The 14,959-nt window shown below is 45.5% G+C and overlaps 2 protein-coding genes across 5 annotated transcripts; both read right to left on the bottom strand.

The window, feature by feature from the left end:
- Positions 1-5,077: 5,077 nt before the first annotated feature.
- LOC112886792 (BI1-like protein) lies at positions 5,078-8,584 on the bottom strand. The gene is made up of 4 exons (XM_025952788.1): positions 8,171-8,584; positions 5,908-6,021; positions 5,665-5,822; positions 5,078-5,540 (listed from the first exon to the last, which is right to left on the bottom strand). The coding sequence occupies exons 1-4, from the start codon at positions 8,478-8,480 to the stop codon at positions 5,328-5,330; spliced, it is 795 nt and encodes a 264-aa protein (XP_025808573.1). The 5' UTR covers positions 8,481-8,584; the 3' UTR covers positions 5,078-5,327.
- A 1,478-nt stretch (positions 8,585-10,062) lies between these two features.
- LOC112887106 lies at positions 10,063-14,474 on the bottom strand. Of its 4 annotated transcripts, none has more exons than XM_025953198.1 (6): positions 14,258-14,474; positions 13,160-13,261; positions 12,669-13,076; positions 12,479-12,564; positions 10,546-10,954; positions 10,063-10,413 (listed from the first exon to the last, which is right to left on the bottom strand). In XM_025953198.1, exons 2-6 carry the CDS (start codon positions 13,218-13,220, stop codon positions 10,292-10,294), a joined length of 1,086 nt encoding a protein of 361 aa, XP_025808983.1. In that variant the 5' UTR covers positions 13,221-13,261; positions 14,258-14,474; the 3' UTR covers positions 10,063-10,291. The 4 variants fall into 4 exon arrangements, with proteins under 4 accessions (XP_025808983.1, XP_025808984.1, XP_025808982.1 ...); XM_025953199.1 differs by having other exon boundaries at positions 13,160-13,248; XM_025953197.1 differs by having other exon boundaries at positions 14,300-14,474.
- Between the last annotated feature and the right edge of the window lie 485 nt (positions 14,475-14,959).

The raw sequence follows: 14,959 nt of genomic DNA, 5'->3' as shown, positions 1-14,959 counted from the left end.
TCACATCGGCATCCAGTCCGGCCGCGTGATCACCGCGCCGGCGACGTGCAGGTGCGGATAGGATACGGCCCGGACCGGGGGGGCTCCAGCCTCCAGGCACTCGACGCCGATCGCGACGCCGGCGTACGTGTCCCTCCCCGGAGCTAAAAAAAGGGGCGTCTAGCTGAAGGCAATGTGCAGCGGAGTGCAGGCGAGAGCTGCCTGAGCATGGCGGTAGAAATAAACGTCCCGAGGAAAATGACAGGGAACAGTCTGCTCAGGACTTGGCTACTGCAGCTTCTCCTAAATCTTTGCGTTCTTGCAACGGGAGATTCTGCTCTATCGATCCATCCATGATCGTAGCGCATGTCCGGACTGCAAGTTGGAACTGGATACGGTACGGTGGTAAGTTTCGCGAAAGAAAGGCGTGCCAATCAGTGGGGGAGCGTGTAATGTATGCGTACTTTATCATATTCTCGCTAGGGTATTTGCATCGGATACACACACCGTGCCCATATTCCCGCGCGCCCGTCTTTAGTCGGTACTCGCCCATCCAAAAGCCTACCATGTCACAACTTTGTACGGGTGGCCCATAGGTAGCAGCGCTATCGGATAGTTCCGCCTGTCTACCCTTTCCTCCCATTCTTTTCCCACCTTTTTCATCAAAGGTTGTTTTTCTTCTTCTTCTTTCCCGAGATATTTTATCATACGGGAAGCATTTCGATAAAAAATAACAAGAGCGATATAAATAGACTGCTGCGAAATCACAAACCAAGAAACAAGACCAAACTTAGAACGTACGACAGTCTCAACTATGCTCGCCACCATCCAACACCAAGCTATCACGATGGCACAATGATACCCTCGATCAGATCCGATGATACTAAGAACTGCTTTTCTTTGAAGGCCCTACTGTTCCATTCAATCCAAATCTTACATGTTAGTCAAAACCCTTCCTTATTCGTATTTGTTTTGCAAGTACCTGATCATGAAATAAATCTCGGTAGATGAAGCATGCCGAGTATACCACATAGGACAATGGACAACCACCTACAAACAAAATGATCCGACTCCAATGAACTAAGGTGCACTTGTATGTGGTCCCAAAAGCGCAAATATTTGACCAGAACCTGAACCGTGAGAGCGTCCTTAATGTCCCTTACCTTGTTCTGAACAAGTTCATCCTTAACTGTTTTCGAATTGCGCAACTTCACTATAACATTTAACATCTTTAATTGTGGAGCCTTCAAGCCATGCACTTTTCAGAGGGCTGTTGCTTTGTCTAGTTTGTTAGCTACGAGCGCTTGCTCGGTTGGTAGAGGGGTTGTCCCAGCTCCTGACTTGTATGGGGTTAAACTTAAGGCCCATTTGCAAAGGATCATAAGTGCGTCGGCTCCTCTGCAAATGTCCTGTTGCGGTACTTTGCATTGAAGCTCTTTTTTTCTCTCTTGGCAAAATCAGCTAGCAAACCACTAGGAGCCAGTGAAGCTCAAAATTCTAGCTTCACCAGCTCCGGCTCCTGAGGGCTACAGTACTAGAGCTGGAGCCTGAAAGAGCCTGTGGAAAGGGGACAAGGTGAAACTAGAGCTTCTTGTACTATTTCTTTTTTAAAAAAACAAAGTATCGATCATCAGCTCATTTCTGCCCATTTTGTGCTAAAAGGCACCTTTAGATTATTGCCGTTCTGCCATCTCTCTGCTTGCTTCGCACCGTTAGCAGCATTCCAGCAATTGCTTTTCTAAACCGGTCTTAAGGGAAGGGACAAGCCTCTCCTACAAGCTTCATGTAGTCCACATGATCTGACGTTTGCTTTCGAGGCTGATTGTAAAGGAGAATGTCCATCTGTTTGAGCAGGGGCGCGGCATGATTGGGAACATGCGCATTTGTAACCACCGCTGCCATGGGCTTTTAGGGTTTTTTTAAATGAAAAGTTGCTACATTTTCCCTGGAACCTTATTTTTCTTAATCCAAATACTTTTTCCGGGTACCAAAGAGATTCTGTGCAGTGTTTATGTACGAAAGTAGTGCCACAATAGGACAGTGATGATGGATTAGTAGGAGCCAAGTACTAGGCTGCAAAAGATAACATTGATGCTCTCTGTTTGCTTAGAAGAAAGAACAGCTAAAGCTAATTTATAAAGCAAACTTGACGTTTTGGGACGATGCATGCTTGTTATCCACAGCTCAAGATTAATGTGGCATTATAGTTTAATACTAGTGTACTACTATATACCAAATTATGGAACCAATCTTGAAGGGAAATTTGCCATCTTTTTTTCACGTCCTTCTTCGCCTTCCTTTCATTTCTCTCCCCTCTCCATCCCATACCGCGGGTGCCCCGAATCTTCGTTCTCCTTTGCGATTCGGGCCGGTTAGTTGGAACCATCAGCAGATCATGGGCCTCGAAAGGCGTGTAATTTGGAAGCACGACATGGCGGTGGGCATGGGAGTGGTAATAGAAAGCTACAGCAACTAAAGAAGCTCGAGCTGCCTGGGTAAAAAGGAGTAGTAATACCAGTAGTAATGCAGCGCAACCTCCGTGCCCACGAAGCAGAGATTACTGCCAGTGCGCCGTGCCGCATCTTTTGGGTAAAATCCGTGACTTTTTTTTTCCCCTCTCGGGAACCTGCCTGCCAGCCTACCCGCCATGCTCACCCGCAGCGCACGGGCATGGCGCGGGGATTTTGTTTGGCCCGGGGCCGGGCGGCAAAGCAAAGGCGCGATCGCCAAGTAACAGTGGTGGAAAGCGCAAGTGGCCGGCAGCCCGGCGCACGGGAGGGGTGGGTCGACGCGCGCGCTTGTCCCGTCCAGCCATCCATCCACCCCTGATCCCTTTGGCTTAGCTAGTTAGCTTTGCACGGGTGGCTGGGGATGGCCGCCGGCACGAGCGGAGGCGACGGGCGGCCGGCCGGCCGGACAGCCACCCTGCCTTTTTTTTTTCCTTTCCCGTTGGCCTAGCGCGGCTGCACGAGGCGCGGGCCCCCCAGGCGCCTGGAGCGGGCGGGGTGTCTCGCGGCCACGGGGAAAAGCCGGAAAGGTGCCGGCCGCTCCGGGCGTCGGGCGCCCGGAGGCGGCACATTCGGCGGCGGTTGGGCGCGCCGCGCCGCGCACAATTTCCCGCGGGGGATGCGACGGGCGGTCGTGATCCTGTTGCGACGGCCGACGCCAACCGAGTGGTGGGATTTGGCTTCTCGAGGGAACGGAACTACCCGTGGAGTGCAGCAGGCCGCCATAGCCCCCCGTAGCCTCCTTGGGTGGTGGTGGTCCGCCGCCGGTGGGTGCCGACAGGGGGCGGGGATGGCTGTGCGAACTCGGGCCGGCACCCGTGGAGCGGAGCAGGCCGTAGCCCGTAGCCCCCCAAGGTGCCTTTGAAGTTCGGGCATGAGTTGCTTACTACTTTCAAAAACCAAAATGCCGTGTTGGGCCTTGTCTGTCTGCAAGACGTATCCGTTTAGCAGCACATGGGTAGTACGAGTAGAACTGTGGGCTGGGCTGGCAATTTGGCATTTCGTTTCTTGCTTCCAGCCTTCCAGGCTATCGCACCGCTCTCTATTATTACCGGGTTGATTTTTTAAATAATATTATTTTAATGGAAAATTGTAGAAATAAATAGCGGAAAAAATCGCAGATCTAGTATCCTGTCGGCTACCCAATTGCCGATAGGGTCAGGGTGTTATCGGACCTCCAGTGGCCAATGAGATGGACCACGCTAGCAGGCACCTAGGCCATATGGGTTGTCGGGCTGACTAGGTCTAGTCGGCCCTTGGCTGGCCGACAGGCCTATCAACCCGATAGGACCACCTATCATATCGGCTTATGGAGGGCCAATTAGGTCTTTTTTTTACCCCGGCCGCATCTCTTCCTCCTCATCCTTTTACTCTCTCCTTTTACCTTCGCCGCTAGCCGCTGCTCACCGTCCTTGCCCCTCCTGCCTCAATCCGCCGCCCACACAAGATGAGCCGGAGGAGTCGACCCCACTTGACCCTAGGCACCGTGCTCGGCACGCACTAGACCGTCTCACATTTTTTTTTTCTAATCACCTGGCTAGGAAGCGGGAGAAGCGCTAAAGTTAGGGGTTGCATTTAGGTATACGCACTGCGTATGTGTTGGCTTCACAGATATGTTATTGTGTGGCTCATGTATCAGTGCGTGACTCATTTGGTAGTGTGTGACACTAGGGTGTTCATGTATGACTCATGTGAGACTCATGTCGTGACGTGATATACTTGGATCACGTGTTTGGTTGCATTGGATTGTGCTCGTCCCTATGAAGCTGAAAAGTAGTACACTAGGATATGCATTATTGTGCTCGCAATGGTCCTGTCGGCTAAGGAAGAACCGACTGGCCTGTCGGCCCTCAAGGAGCCGATAGGTCCTATCAGACTCTCAGTAGCTCGCAGGACAATCAACGCCGCCAGGTGGGGCGTAGGTGGGCGGTGGGTCAAGTTGGCCCTCGAGGAGATGACACATGGGATGTCAGCCCGTCAACAGCCGATAAGTGCCCTGTGGGTAATTGGGTAGCCGATAGGATACTAGATATGCGATATCTTTTTCCACTATTTATTTCTGCAATTTTCTATTAAAACAGATTATTTTAAAAAAATTCTTACCAGGCTGCAAGCGTGCTCGGTCTCTACTGTCTGCAAGAAACTGGAGCATTTTGCTGAGTCAATACTGAATTTCCGATGAGTACTGCAGGAAAACCAAAATGCTGGGTTTCCATGACTGTGTTGGTGTGCCCTGAACGTGAACTGCATGGTGCTCAACTTCTGTATGTGGGTATGATTCAGAGTGAACATCATCTAATTCTCGTAACTGAAATAATTGGATGTGCAGCAGTGCAGCTAGAGCAAGAAACTCAGCACGCGCCATGCAAACCAAGGACTAAGGACGGATTCAGAACAAAAGCACTACTGCGCCTTGTCCACTGAAGAGAACTCCAATTCTGCGAACTGTAAAACGCACATCGCGATTGTAAAACACGCCCTCCGTGTGCAGGTTGCTTCGCCGGTTCAGAGAACAATGAATGTGGAGAAATTTCCCCCCAAAGCCAATAAGGAGAGAGCAAGCAGCATGCGCAGGCACAAAACACGCAAGGTGACAATTATCGGCAGCATGATATCACAATATCACTGTAACACGCACGTGACCGTGGCAGTGTTAAATTAGACAGACTCGAACTAAGAATTATACACGTGTTGTACTTTGATCTCACCCTCTGACGATAGTCACAGACTCGCAGGACTGTATCTGTATACGTATTACAGTTCAAAAGACCACGGCACCATACAAAGGACGATGCCCTGAACAGGTTCGCACAAGGTCCAGCTCGTGCAGATGGGAGCCCACTAGTTGTCGGATTGCATGCTCCTGAGCATGTTCAGGATGGAAAGGAACAGGTTCAGGATGTCAAGGTAGAGCCCAACAGACGCCCAGATGTACTCATCATAGGTGTGGCGCCTGATCAAGTTCTCGGTGTCATACAGAATGAAGCCTGAGAAGACCAAAGCTCCAAGCCCGCCGAATAAAGCAACCGATAAAGGTCCCAATGGGAAGAAAATCTGCAAAACAGCACCCCAACAGAACAAACGGTTATTGCAAGCAGCGGATTGCTCAGGTGGTAACATGAAGTATTTGTGAACAGAGTGCATTCCTTTAGAGCTTATCATAGTTCGTAGGCATTACCTGAAGAAAGCTTGTTAGGACAAGGATAGTAAGAGCAGAAGACAGAATAGGCCCCAGGTATCCGAATTCCTTGCCCTTCTTTGAAGCCCAGAAGGCATAAGCAGTCAAAGAAGCAACCACACCAGCTGTCAATACCAAAGCCTCTAGAACGATTTTTCCTGCAGTAAGTACATGATTGGTAAACAAGACCACAATAGATATCCACAGAAAAAGAATCAAACTATTTGAAGAAATATAACAAACCTTGAGTGTTAGCACAAGCCACACCAATGCTGAAGCTCAAGCACAAAGTGAACAGACCCAGGAAAACGAAATTGTGGGGGTGCTTGTGCTGATAATAATACAACGGGATCATCACTGCAGAAAATATCAGAAAAACAGTTAGTGAATAAAAACCAATCTGCTAAAAGAAAATAACAATCATGGCTGCTCAGATTTTTCTCAAAAGGCAATAGTATATTTGGGTGTCCTAAGAGGAAACAGCGACGCTAGCAAAAACCTAAGATAGACATTAACACAAGTAAAAATAAACCTGAAAAACTTATTGCATCTCTGGTCCAATAATTGAGACTGGTATTGATCCCTCCATAATCCACAGATAAAATCTATTAATTTAATTATCAAAGCATCCTTGTATGCCTGTTTATCTGGCAAACAGCAACCCACAAACTCTACAGTCGAGCTAGATAACCAGAACCCTCAATTGGGTCAAGCCATTTGCTGCAGAAAGCATTGTCAAGCCCTACATTATACTACCTCCATTTTCATTTACTTGACACCATTGACTTTGATTGAGCTTTGTTGTTACTTCACCATAAAAGCCAATAGCTTCAAATGCACAATGATAGAACTTTTGATTACAGGTCAACTTTTGCCACTTCTATGCTATAAAAATTGACATTCTACAATTTATTATTGGTCAAAACCTTGATCAAAGTTAAATTCAATAACAAGCAAACGGAAATGGAGAGAATATGTACGCACGCAGCACTCAAGAGCTATTCCCCTACTTCTCTCTCTCCACTCAATTCTACTCCACTCTCTTGTTTATGAACTATATAGAGTAAGGTGCAGGGGAGTTCTGGATAATTCCTTAAAACTGGCAAAGGACAACTCAGTTTCATTCCTCAACTCAAATTCCACTATTAACCCTATTCCTACACTATCCTGAGAGGGCTGGGGCCATTCCTACACTATCCTTTACACCACATCGATGGCATAATAAAGTCAGAGAAAGCTAGGATGACAACGCATCTCTCTTGTTCCAATTTATATTTGTATTGCATCATCAGCAACACAGCCATGATATCACAACACATTATCAGCACGAAAACACTCCCCCCATAGACTTCCCGGGCAACTAACCAGGAGCCCTAAGTAAGGCCATTATCGTGTTGTAACATGTTGCAACGTTATGGTTGAGTTGAAGATGATCAAGACAAACATCAAATTGGAACAAGACAAATCGGTAGCAATGCCAAGCTCTCTCAACTTTGTTATGCATTTGGCATCTCTTAATGTTGTAACATGGGTTTAACATGCGAAGAGTTTAACTACACTAAAACTCATTAGACGCAAATGGCTCCCACTACTTATTCATTTACATAGTGAACCTCTCTAGCTCCTAATATCATGGAATCATTGCACATGCTGTGTCAAGTGCACAATATAGTTGAGAGAAATTTTAGGGCTACAACATGTTTCTATTGTCTCAATTTAATATCTATTTGATAATTGGAAATATGACAACAAGTTCAACTCATCAACACAATAATTCTCGCATAGGCTTGTTGGTAACTTCATACAACACATTACACATGTCAGACCAGGCAAGTTTACTATGAAGCCTGAATGAGATCATCTGCTCAGAATATGTGATCAAGTTGCCAGGGATCAAGCACTCAATCATGGAAATATTAAACTGGAAAAATTGACAAATGACAAGGGAAGTAGTCCACTTTCCCAATTAAATTATGCAACTGGCATATGTAAAATAATATCCTTTATAATTCATAATTGATATGGGACTAAAGTACGTATTAGACCTTAGAAGCAAATTGACCCTACGAAACCTTAGGTTAAGGTAAGTGCACATCAATAATATCTATACAGGTCATCCACACTGACTGCAGTTAACTTTTGTAAAGCATGTAACATGATTGCAAAGCAAAAAGAAATTTGAGCAATATATATCTAGTTATGGAATTGGGATACCAAACACCTATTAACTTTTGTAAAACATGCGATAAAATTCAAGCTTGGGTTAGTTGCATCCTGGATCCAGATCCAAAACAGCTATACGAGCCAGATCCAAACAGCTATTCGTCGTAACTAACAAATAGGAACACTGCATCCGCATGTCTGAATCTAGATACAACCAACGCATCAAACTAGACGCTAATTAGTGTCGTATATGGGCAACGCATCACCCTAACCAACCGATATCAGAAAACAGAATATTCGCAAAACAAGCACAACAAACCCGGACGTGAACACGGGGGCTTACGGATGAAGGGCAGGACGGCGAGCACGAGGGCGAGGCCCGCGGAGTCGGAGAGCGTGGCGTTGAGGGTGGGGTGGAGGACGGTGAGGGCGGCGACGGCGGTGGTGAGGAGCAGCTGCGCGGCGAGGATGCCGTAGACCTTGCGGACGAAGCCCCAGCGGAGGGCGCTCTCCCCGCGCGAGATCCCCGGGTACAGCGTCTCCCCGGTCCCGGCCTCCAGGTCCACCTCCGACACCTCCACCTTCTCCTTCATCTCCGGCGCGCGGCGGTACCCCGCCGGCGCGAGCGGCTGCATCTCCGACACCGACGCCATCTCCCTCCCTCTCTCGACGACGACGGGATGAGGGCGCGGGGAAAATGGGGAATTTTCGCTCGAGACGCGGGGGTTGCGCGTCGCTGCGGATGGAAGGTCTTGTGGGGGCGGCGGACGGGTGGGGATTTGTAGCCTGCTACGGGGACGCGTGAATCCTGCCAAACTTATCGTCGGTCACTGAAAGTGGGGCCAGATCTAACGGATGGGTGGGCGGAGCACTCAGAAACTGGGCCTAGGCCACAGCTTTTCCCTGATCGATAAATTATTTTTTTAAGAAAATATTGCCTCGCAAATGCTCCACATACCAAGTTGACTTCGTAACTAGCTCTATAGTCCACTGGGTCATCAGTTTTTGCTAAGTTTTAGCACTATGTTACTTATTAGTGTGGTTAAGACATTATTAGATGGTATTTTGGCATTTCGCCCAAGTTGATTGCCGAGGTGTCCATCTATGATTGGGGTGCTAGTAAATTGTATTTAAGCCTAGAAAAAACTAAAACTGTATTTAAGCCTAGAAAAAACTACAATTGTAGGTGTTCTCATATTACGTATGTGATTGATTGTGATTTTTTTTCTCATTACTATAATGTATTGTTGTAGCTCCACTACTTCACTTGAAGAGAGAAGTGTCTTGATAGGTGTGTGGGTCCAAATGTCACGTTTCATGTTTTCCGTTTATAATCAGACGGACCGCATGTACAGAGGTAAAACTATCATTGGATGGAGAATTTACATTAATGTACCACGGGAGACCTTAAGACTAGCATTGGTTGTGTTGCATACCATCTTTGTAGCTATCATAAAGTTGGCATGCCAAACAATTTACCTACAGCTCCGATAAAGATGATATGCACTCAGAGTTATAAATGAATAAAGGTGCTATGCCACACACTTATTCCATACCACTTTCGCGAAAAAAAGAAAATTACAGCAGAAAAATGAGAGCCGAACCGAATAATACCAAATATATATCGAATCCAACCGATTCAGTGGGTTTCTTTTGCATGAACAGGGTTGGACTCACAAATCGTAAAATATATGAAGATACTCGTTGACCAAGCAAACCCTTCCTAAACGCTAGGAAGGGTTTGCTGGAAGGCATGTGGTGGGAGTGGAACTGGTCGAAGGGCGATGACAGTAGTAGACTTTCGGAGGCGAATCACGAAGCTCCATTCGGAAGAAAACGCGCATACGCGTTGCCGTCGGTTCGGGGTTTCGGTTTGGTTTGGCCGCGCGCACGGGAGATGTGCCCCACCGAATCAAAAAAATTCACCAAAACATCTGGGCTGACGGGATCTTCTCTATCACAACCCAGCAACCGCCAACCGATACCAAGCGTAGTACATGTATATGATACAGAGCCTATAGCAAAGAAATAAAGAAATACTATGATAAGGTAGCACCTCATCTTCAAATCTGAGCATCCCAGTGCATCTGCAATTACAAGGCCAAACTTCTTTCATGTGCCCATGAAAGAAGCCTGCATGACATGTCCAGATAATCGATGTTATTCCCCCGAAGAAATCGATATCACGAAAAGCCTCCAAAAGGCTAGTAATAACGGTAAAAGCAGGCATCAACCTTCAACCGTATTCATCCCATCATATGTTTATCCAGCAAATGATTTAGAACATCAGCCTGGCAACATCACTTCATCATTCACATCCATCGGAATAGAGTTGGGGAAGGAAGCATCTCAAATCCACTAGCATACTATACATCATACTACATAGAGTGCTACAGAGCAAGCAGCATAAAGCACAGCAGAAGCAGAGCTTTCAGTTACGGTGGGCATGGATTCGTCAATTCGCTCACAGGTCCGGGATCCCTGGCTCATCTCGCAGCTCAAACTTAATAGGATTGTTGTCCAGAAATGGGTACTCGTCAAGCTCATCATCAGTAGAAGAGCCTTCAGCAAGCTGTGCTTTGTCACCTGCATGGGAAAGTATATGTTACATGCAAGTAAACTGAAATATTTCAAAAAAAAAAAACACTATTTCAAACAGAAGAAGATACTATCAGCATATTGAAGAAACAAAAGAGCAATCACAACATAAATTCTTACGTTCTTCTTGCACGTCCTTGTCCAACTTCTGAGGATCATTTCCTGTGAAGTGAGAGCCCTCAATCACATCCTTAGCCCATTCATGACATTTTCTGGTCTCTTCAACAGTGAATATTTTAAGTGGATTCTTAGTCACTTCGTGGCTGCACAAAGCAGAACTCTCTTTCAGGATGGACTCCTCTTTGACGGCGTTAGACATATCCTGAAGACCCTTCCGCTCTGAGAGGGTGTTAGACAAATCCTGAAGAGCCTTCCGCTCTTGACGACTAGGCTTCACAGATGGCTTCAGTGGTTTGGCCCTTGGTGCATCGGCCCTGTTGCCTGAGGTAACCAGATACCTAATGTTGTCTGGGAGAATCTCTGGTTCCAGCTCCAGCTCTTTTACTTCTTCTGGAAAATTGGCAACTTCCTAAATCATTTAGAGACAGATGATATCACATTTATAGTATAATAATGTGCGGAGAAAATGGAGAAGAATGCAAGAATGCTATTTCATGGAACATTATGCTTCTGGTGCTATGTTGCCCGCTTGCTTTAAAGTTTAGACTTCAAATGAATCACATTGTGTATAAATGGAGCTATACACAAGAACAAATCATATGATTTATGTACATGTTTAAACAGTTGCTGAGCATTTTGTACGTGTCAAAAACCACTGAAATACACCGAAGTCAGGTATATACTTTTTTGTTTACCATTTGTTGTAAACTATATGAGAAAACAAGGAAAAGAAGCACAACAGAAATAGTGGGACAAGTATTGTAATGCTCTTAAAGATAGAAAAGAAGCCAGAAGTGTTGCTGACATGGTGGAAGACACAATTGTTCTATTGAAGTATTCTGGTTCTCTAGAGTGTGAATCAATGACCAAGAGCAGGACATAACTCAAACTGCATACAGATGGTAACTGAAACACTCAAGATGATGAAGAATTCACATGAATGAACTGTCATAGAACTTCTACTGATGGTACATATCATCAGCCCTTAAGCTACATGGAGGACAGGGTTTTCCCCCCTTAGACGGCAACATTTAGACAAAAATAGGCCAGGGCCCCCAAAAAACATGTACAATTTTAATTAATACCAGCGGGCAATGTCATACCAAATGACAAGTAAAATGCGTAGAACTTCTTCTCATGACATGAGATATTAGTAAGTGACACAAAATGAAGAGCCTACAATGGGACAAGATGTCCATATCTTGTGACACAATACATATTCATAGATAACCACTTTCGTTCAGTACTACTGGCAAAAAAAAATCCAACATCTAGAAACAGGATGATTATTCAAAGACACTTTACATTTCAGAATATGCTTCTTGATAAGCAAATGTTTTTAAGTAAAAGAGCCCGATTCTGAATCGTCTAAAGTACCATCTCATAAGAATATCTTGCCAAAATAGTTACTACCAGCAAATAATCTTGTCAGCCGATAATATTAATATAATCTTACATGACAGAAGACATGATATTCCTTTATAAAAGACATGGATGGACCATCGAAACCAAGCTCTTTTAATTGATTTATCAACCAAGTTTAGGTAGCATAAATGCAGAACAGTTCAAATTCATCACCGCAAGTTTCTCTTCCTTGCTTGTGGCTAATGAAACATAATAGTCCAAACTATTACATAAAGCACTATGTTGACACGGGAAAACTAGGTGACAAATTATTTTACTGGCTTAACCCATAACTCCAGCTGTCCAAGAACTAAGCAACAAAATAGCAAGAAGATGCACTTTTTAAATCCCTATTTAAGAATAATAAGTTTTGTATCCCTAATTGCGAATGTGTAGCGTCATAGGCTTATAGAAACAGACATGACTATTTCAAAAGTGAATACCCACTGATTCTAAATCAGTGGTAAAGTACTTGGACCTTAAGACAACCTGCATGAATTGTGAAATATTGTACTGTTGGGCCACATACCGTAGCTGGAAACATCACAGGATCGACTACCACATCTGACCAGCCATGTAATGCTGACATAACTTTCGCCACTTTCTTCTTGACACCTATATAACATACACAGTCAGCCATATGCAACTACAGAAAAAGAAAATACCACATGCGTATTGAAGAAACAAAAAGAGCAATCATCAGACTTAAAAATTCTTACGTTTGTCTTGCACATCCTTATCCAACTTCTGAGAATCATTTCCGGTGAAGTGAATGCCCTCCACCCCGTGTTTAGCCCATTCATGACACTTCTTGGTCTCTTCATCAGCAAAAATATTCACTGGGTTATTAATTGCTTGATGGCTACGCAGATCAGACTTCTCTTTCAGGATGGACCTCTCTCTAAGGGTGTTGGACACATTGTGAAGACCAGGTCTCTCTTTCAGGATGGACCTTTCTTTCATGGTGGACTTATCTTTCAGGATGGACCTCTCTTTGACGGAGGACCTGTTACTTAAAGCAGTGCCTTTAGGAATGTTAGACACATCCTGAAGAGCCTTCCGCTCCTGAAGCCCAGGTTTTGTTGATGGCTTCAGTGGTTTGGTACTTGGTGCATCAGCCCTCTTGCCTGAACATGTGGATCAAACAAGTTGGTTATGTCTTTCAGGAAATATCAGTCACAAACCAGCTTTCGGGAAAAAACAATCTCACCTTTCTGTATCATCTGCATATTCTCATTAAGCAGAACAGCTGTTGGAGTTTGGAAAGCCATGACTGAACAGAAAGGTTTCTTTTTCTACCTTGAAAGCCAAACTGAAGTTCAATTGTTTGATGAAGGAGAAATAATCAGAATACAGAAATAATACAAAACAACTCCACTAAGCTATTGTGTTCTACTGAAGCTGAAAAAAGATCCAGAAATGCTCTATGCTAGTGCTAAATTTAAGATAGACTGAAAACTGTAAATAAATTAAATCACAGCAAAAGTAATTGACAGGGACAGGGACACGGGGGAAGGCATCAGCGGCAGAGTTGCGCTATGCAGCTGCTAATTTAAGATAGACAGGAAACTGTGAAGGAACTAAATCACAGCAGAAGTACTTATCGATGACGTCAGGGGTGAAGGCACCTATGGCAGAGTTGCGCTATGCAGGTGCTAATTTAAGATAATAATAAAGTTATTAATGAAAAAATCACTGCAAAAGTACAAAATCGGCGGTAACAGGAGAAGATGGAACAGGCAGCAAATTTACATTTCTTTTTACAGCGATAGATTTTGGAATTTGATATAGCAAACTATATAACTGATGGGAGCAATTTAAAATGATTGTGTAATAGACTTCACATTGGAAAATCCTAACAGGTTAGCACCGGGCCTGGATCAGTCCCTACGATTAATGCAAGCTCTAGCCCAAGAACATCAAAACACACGTCGTCTATGAAGTCAAGCATGATCACAGAGAGACTTTATATAAGCAGCCTAATAATTCCTAACTGTCATAGGATTAGAAAATACAGTACGCGACTAGAATCCTTTTAGCATAACACGCTGCGCTGAAATCTTGGCGCCGCGCCCCCAAGAAGCGAGACATATGGACAGAGCACTCTAGAAATAGCGAAATAAGAGCGAATAGATCCCCAAACGGGGCACCCCATCCCTAAAGCGCGCGATTATACATGAATAGGACGGGACGTCGGGGCAACCTTAGGGTTTCGAGTTTCGACTCGGATGTTCACATCGTAGCAAGGAGGAAAAAATGAAATCTATGCAGAGTTAAGTCGATGCAAGCAAGAAGCGGCAGGGTTTACCAGCGCCGGAGAAACCGATTCCCGGACCCCGGGCTATCTCACCTCAACTCCGCTCCGCTCCGGGGCGCAGCGGTAGGGACGACGCGGACGGGGAGAGAAGGGACGAGCCCGCGGCGGCGATTGGTGCTCGATTGTCTTGCCAAGGGCCGGCGTGCGTGGGAGTTGTGTTGCTGGCGGTACGACCTTTGGAGTTTGGAGTCGGAGGATTTGGGGGCAGAGGGAGAGGGAGAGGGAGGACGAACAGGGGAGGCAACGGTCGGATTTGAGGTCGGTGGGTGCTTACCGTTCTAATGGATCGCTCAAGGCCTAAAACCTCCGTCGCGGCCCAGCCCATTTGGAATCCGTCTTGTCCGTTTCTCCCGTCGATGGGCTCAGTTCCTAGGCCTTGTAGTGGCTCCAGTTGCTTATTTACAAGGAAAAAATCCTTTCTACTTACCTCCCTGGAATACGGGGGGAGTTCACGTTTGCACTTTGGACTCGAAAACCGGTTATTTAGGCCCTTCGGACTGTGAAAACCAGCTACGTAGGATAAAACCCGGGTGGAATGGCCTCGGGGAGGTCACGTGTCTGGTTTTCGCAATCCGAGGAGCCCACATAACCGGTTTTCGAGTTCAGGGTGCAATCGTGAACTCGGTCCATAGTAGAAAGGACTTTTTCCTTTATACAATAACTATCTTAATTCTTTCATGGTTATTTTTTTAA

The sequence above is a fragment of the Panicum hallii genome, chromosome 3, assembly GCF_002211085.1.
Source record: "Panicum hallii strain FIL2 chromosome 3, PHallii_v3.1, whole genome shotgun sequence".
Classification (NCBI taxonomy): Eukaryota; Viridiplantae; Streptophyta; class Magnoliopsida; order Poales; family Poaceae; genus Panicum; species Panicum hallii.
This window is presented reverse-complemented; position numbering and strand designations above follow the sequence as displayed.

Bases quoted from the DNA above. Each gene is read 5' to 3' on its own strand.
- LOC112886792 (XM_025952788.1), bottom strand. From the start codon at position 8,480: ATGGCGTCGGTGTCGGAGATGCAGCCGCTCGCGCCGGCGGGGTACCGC. The intron at 5,823-5,907 runs GTTTGTTATATT...TACTTACTGCAG, and splicing joins GGCTTGTGCTAACACTCAAG to GAAAAATCGTTCTAGAGGCT. The intron at 5,541-5,664 runs GTAATGCCTACG...GCTGTTTTGCAG, and splicing joins TCCTAACAAGCTTTCTTCAG to ATTTTCTTCCCATTGGGACC.
- LOC112887106 (XM_025953198.1), bottom strand. From the start codon at position 13,220: ATGGCTTTCCAAACTCCAACAGCTGTTCTGCTTAATGAGAATATGCAG. The intron at 13,077-13,159 runs GTGAGATTGTTT...CCACATGTTCAG, and splicing joins TATGCAGATGATACAGAAAG to GCAAGAGGGCTGATGCACCA. The intron at 12,565-12,668 runs GTAAGAATTTTT...TATGTTATATAG, and splicing joins TAAGGATGTGCAAGACAAAC to GTGTCAAGAAGAAAGTGGCG.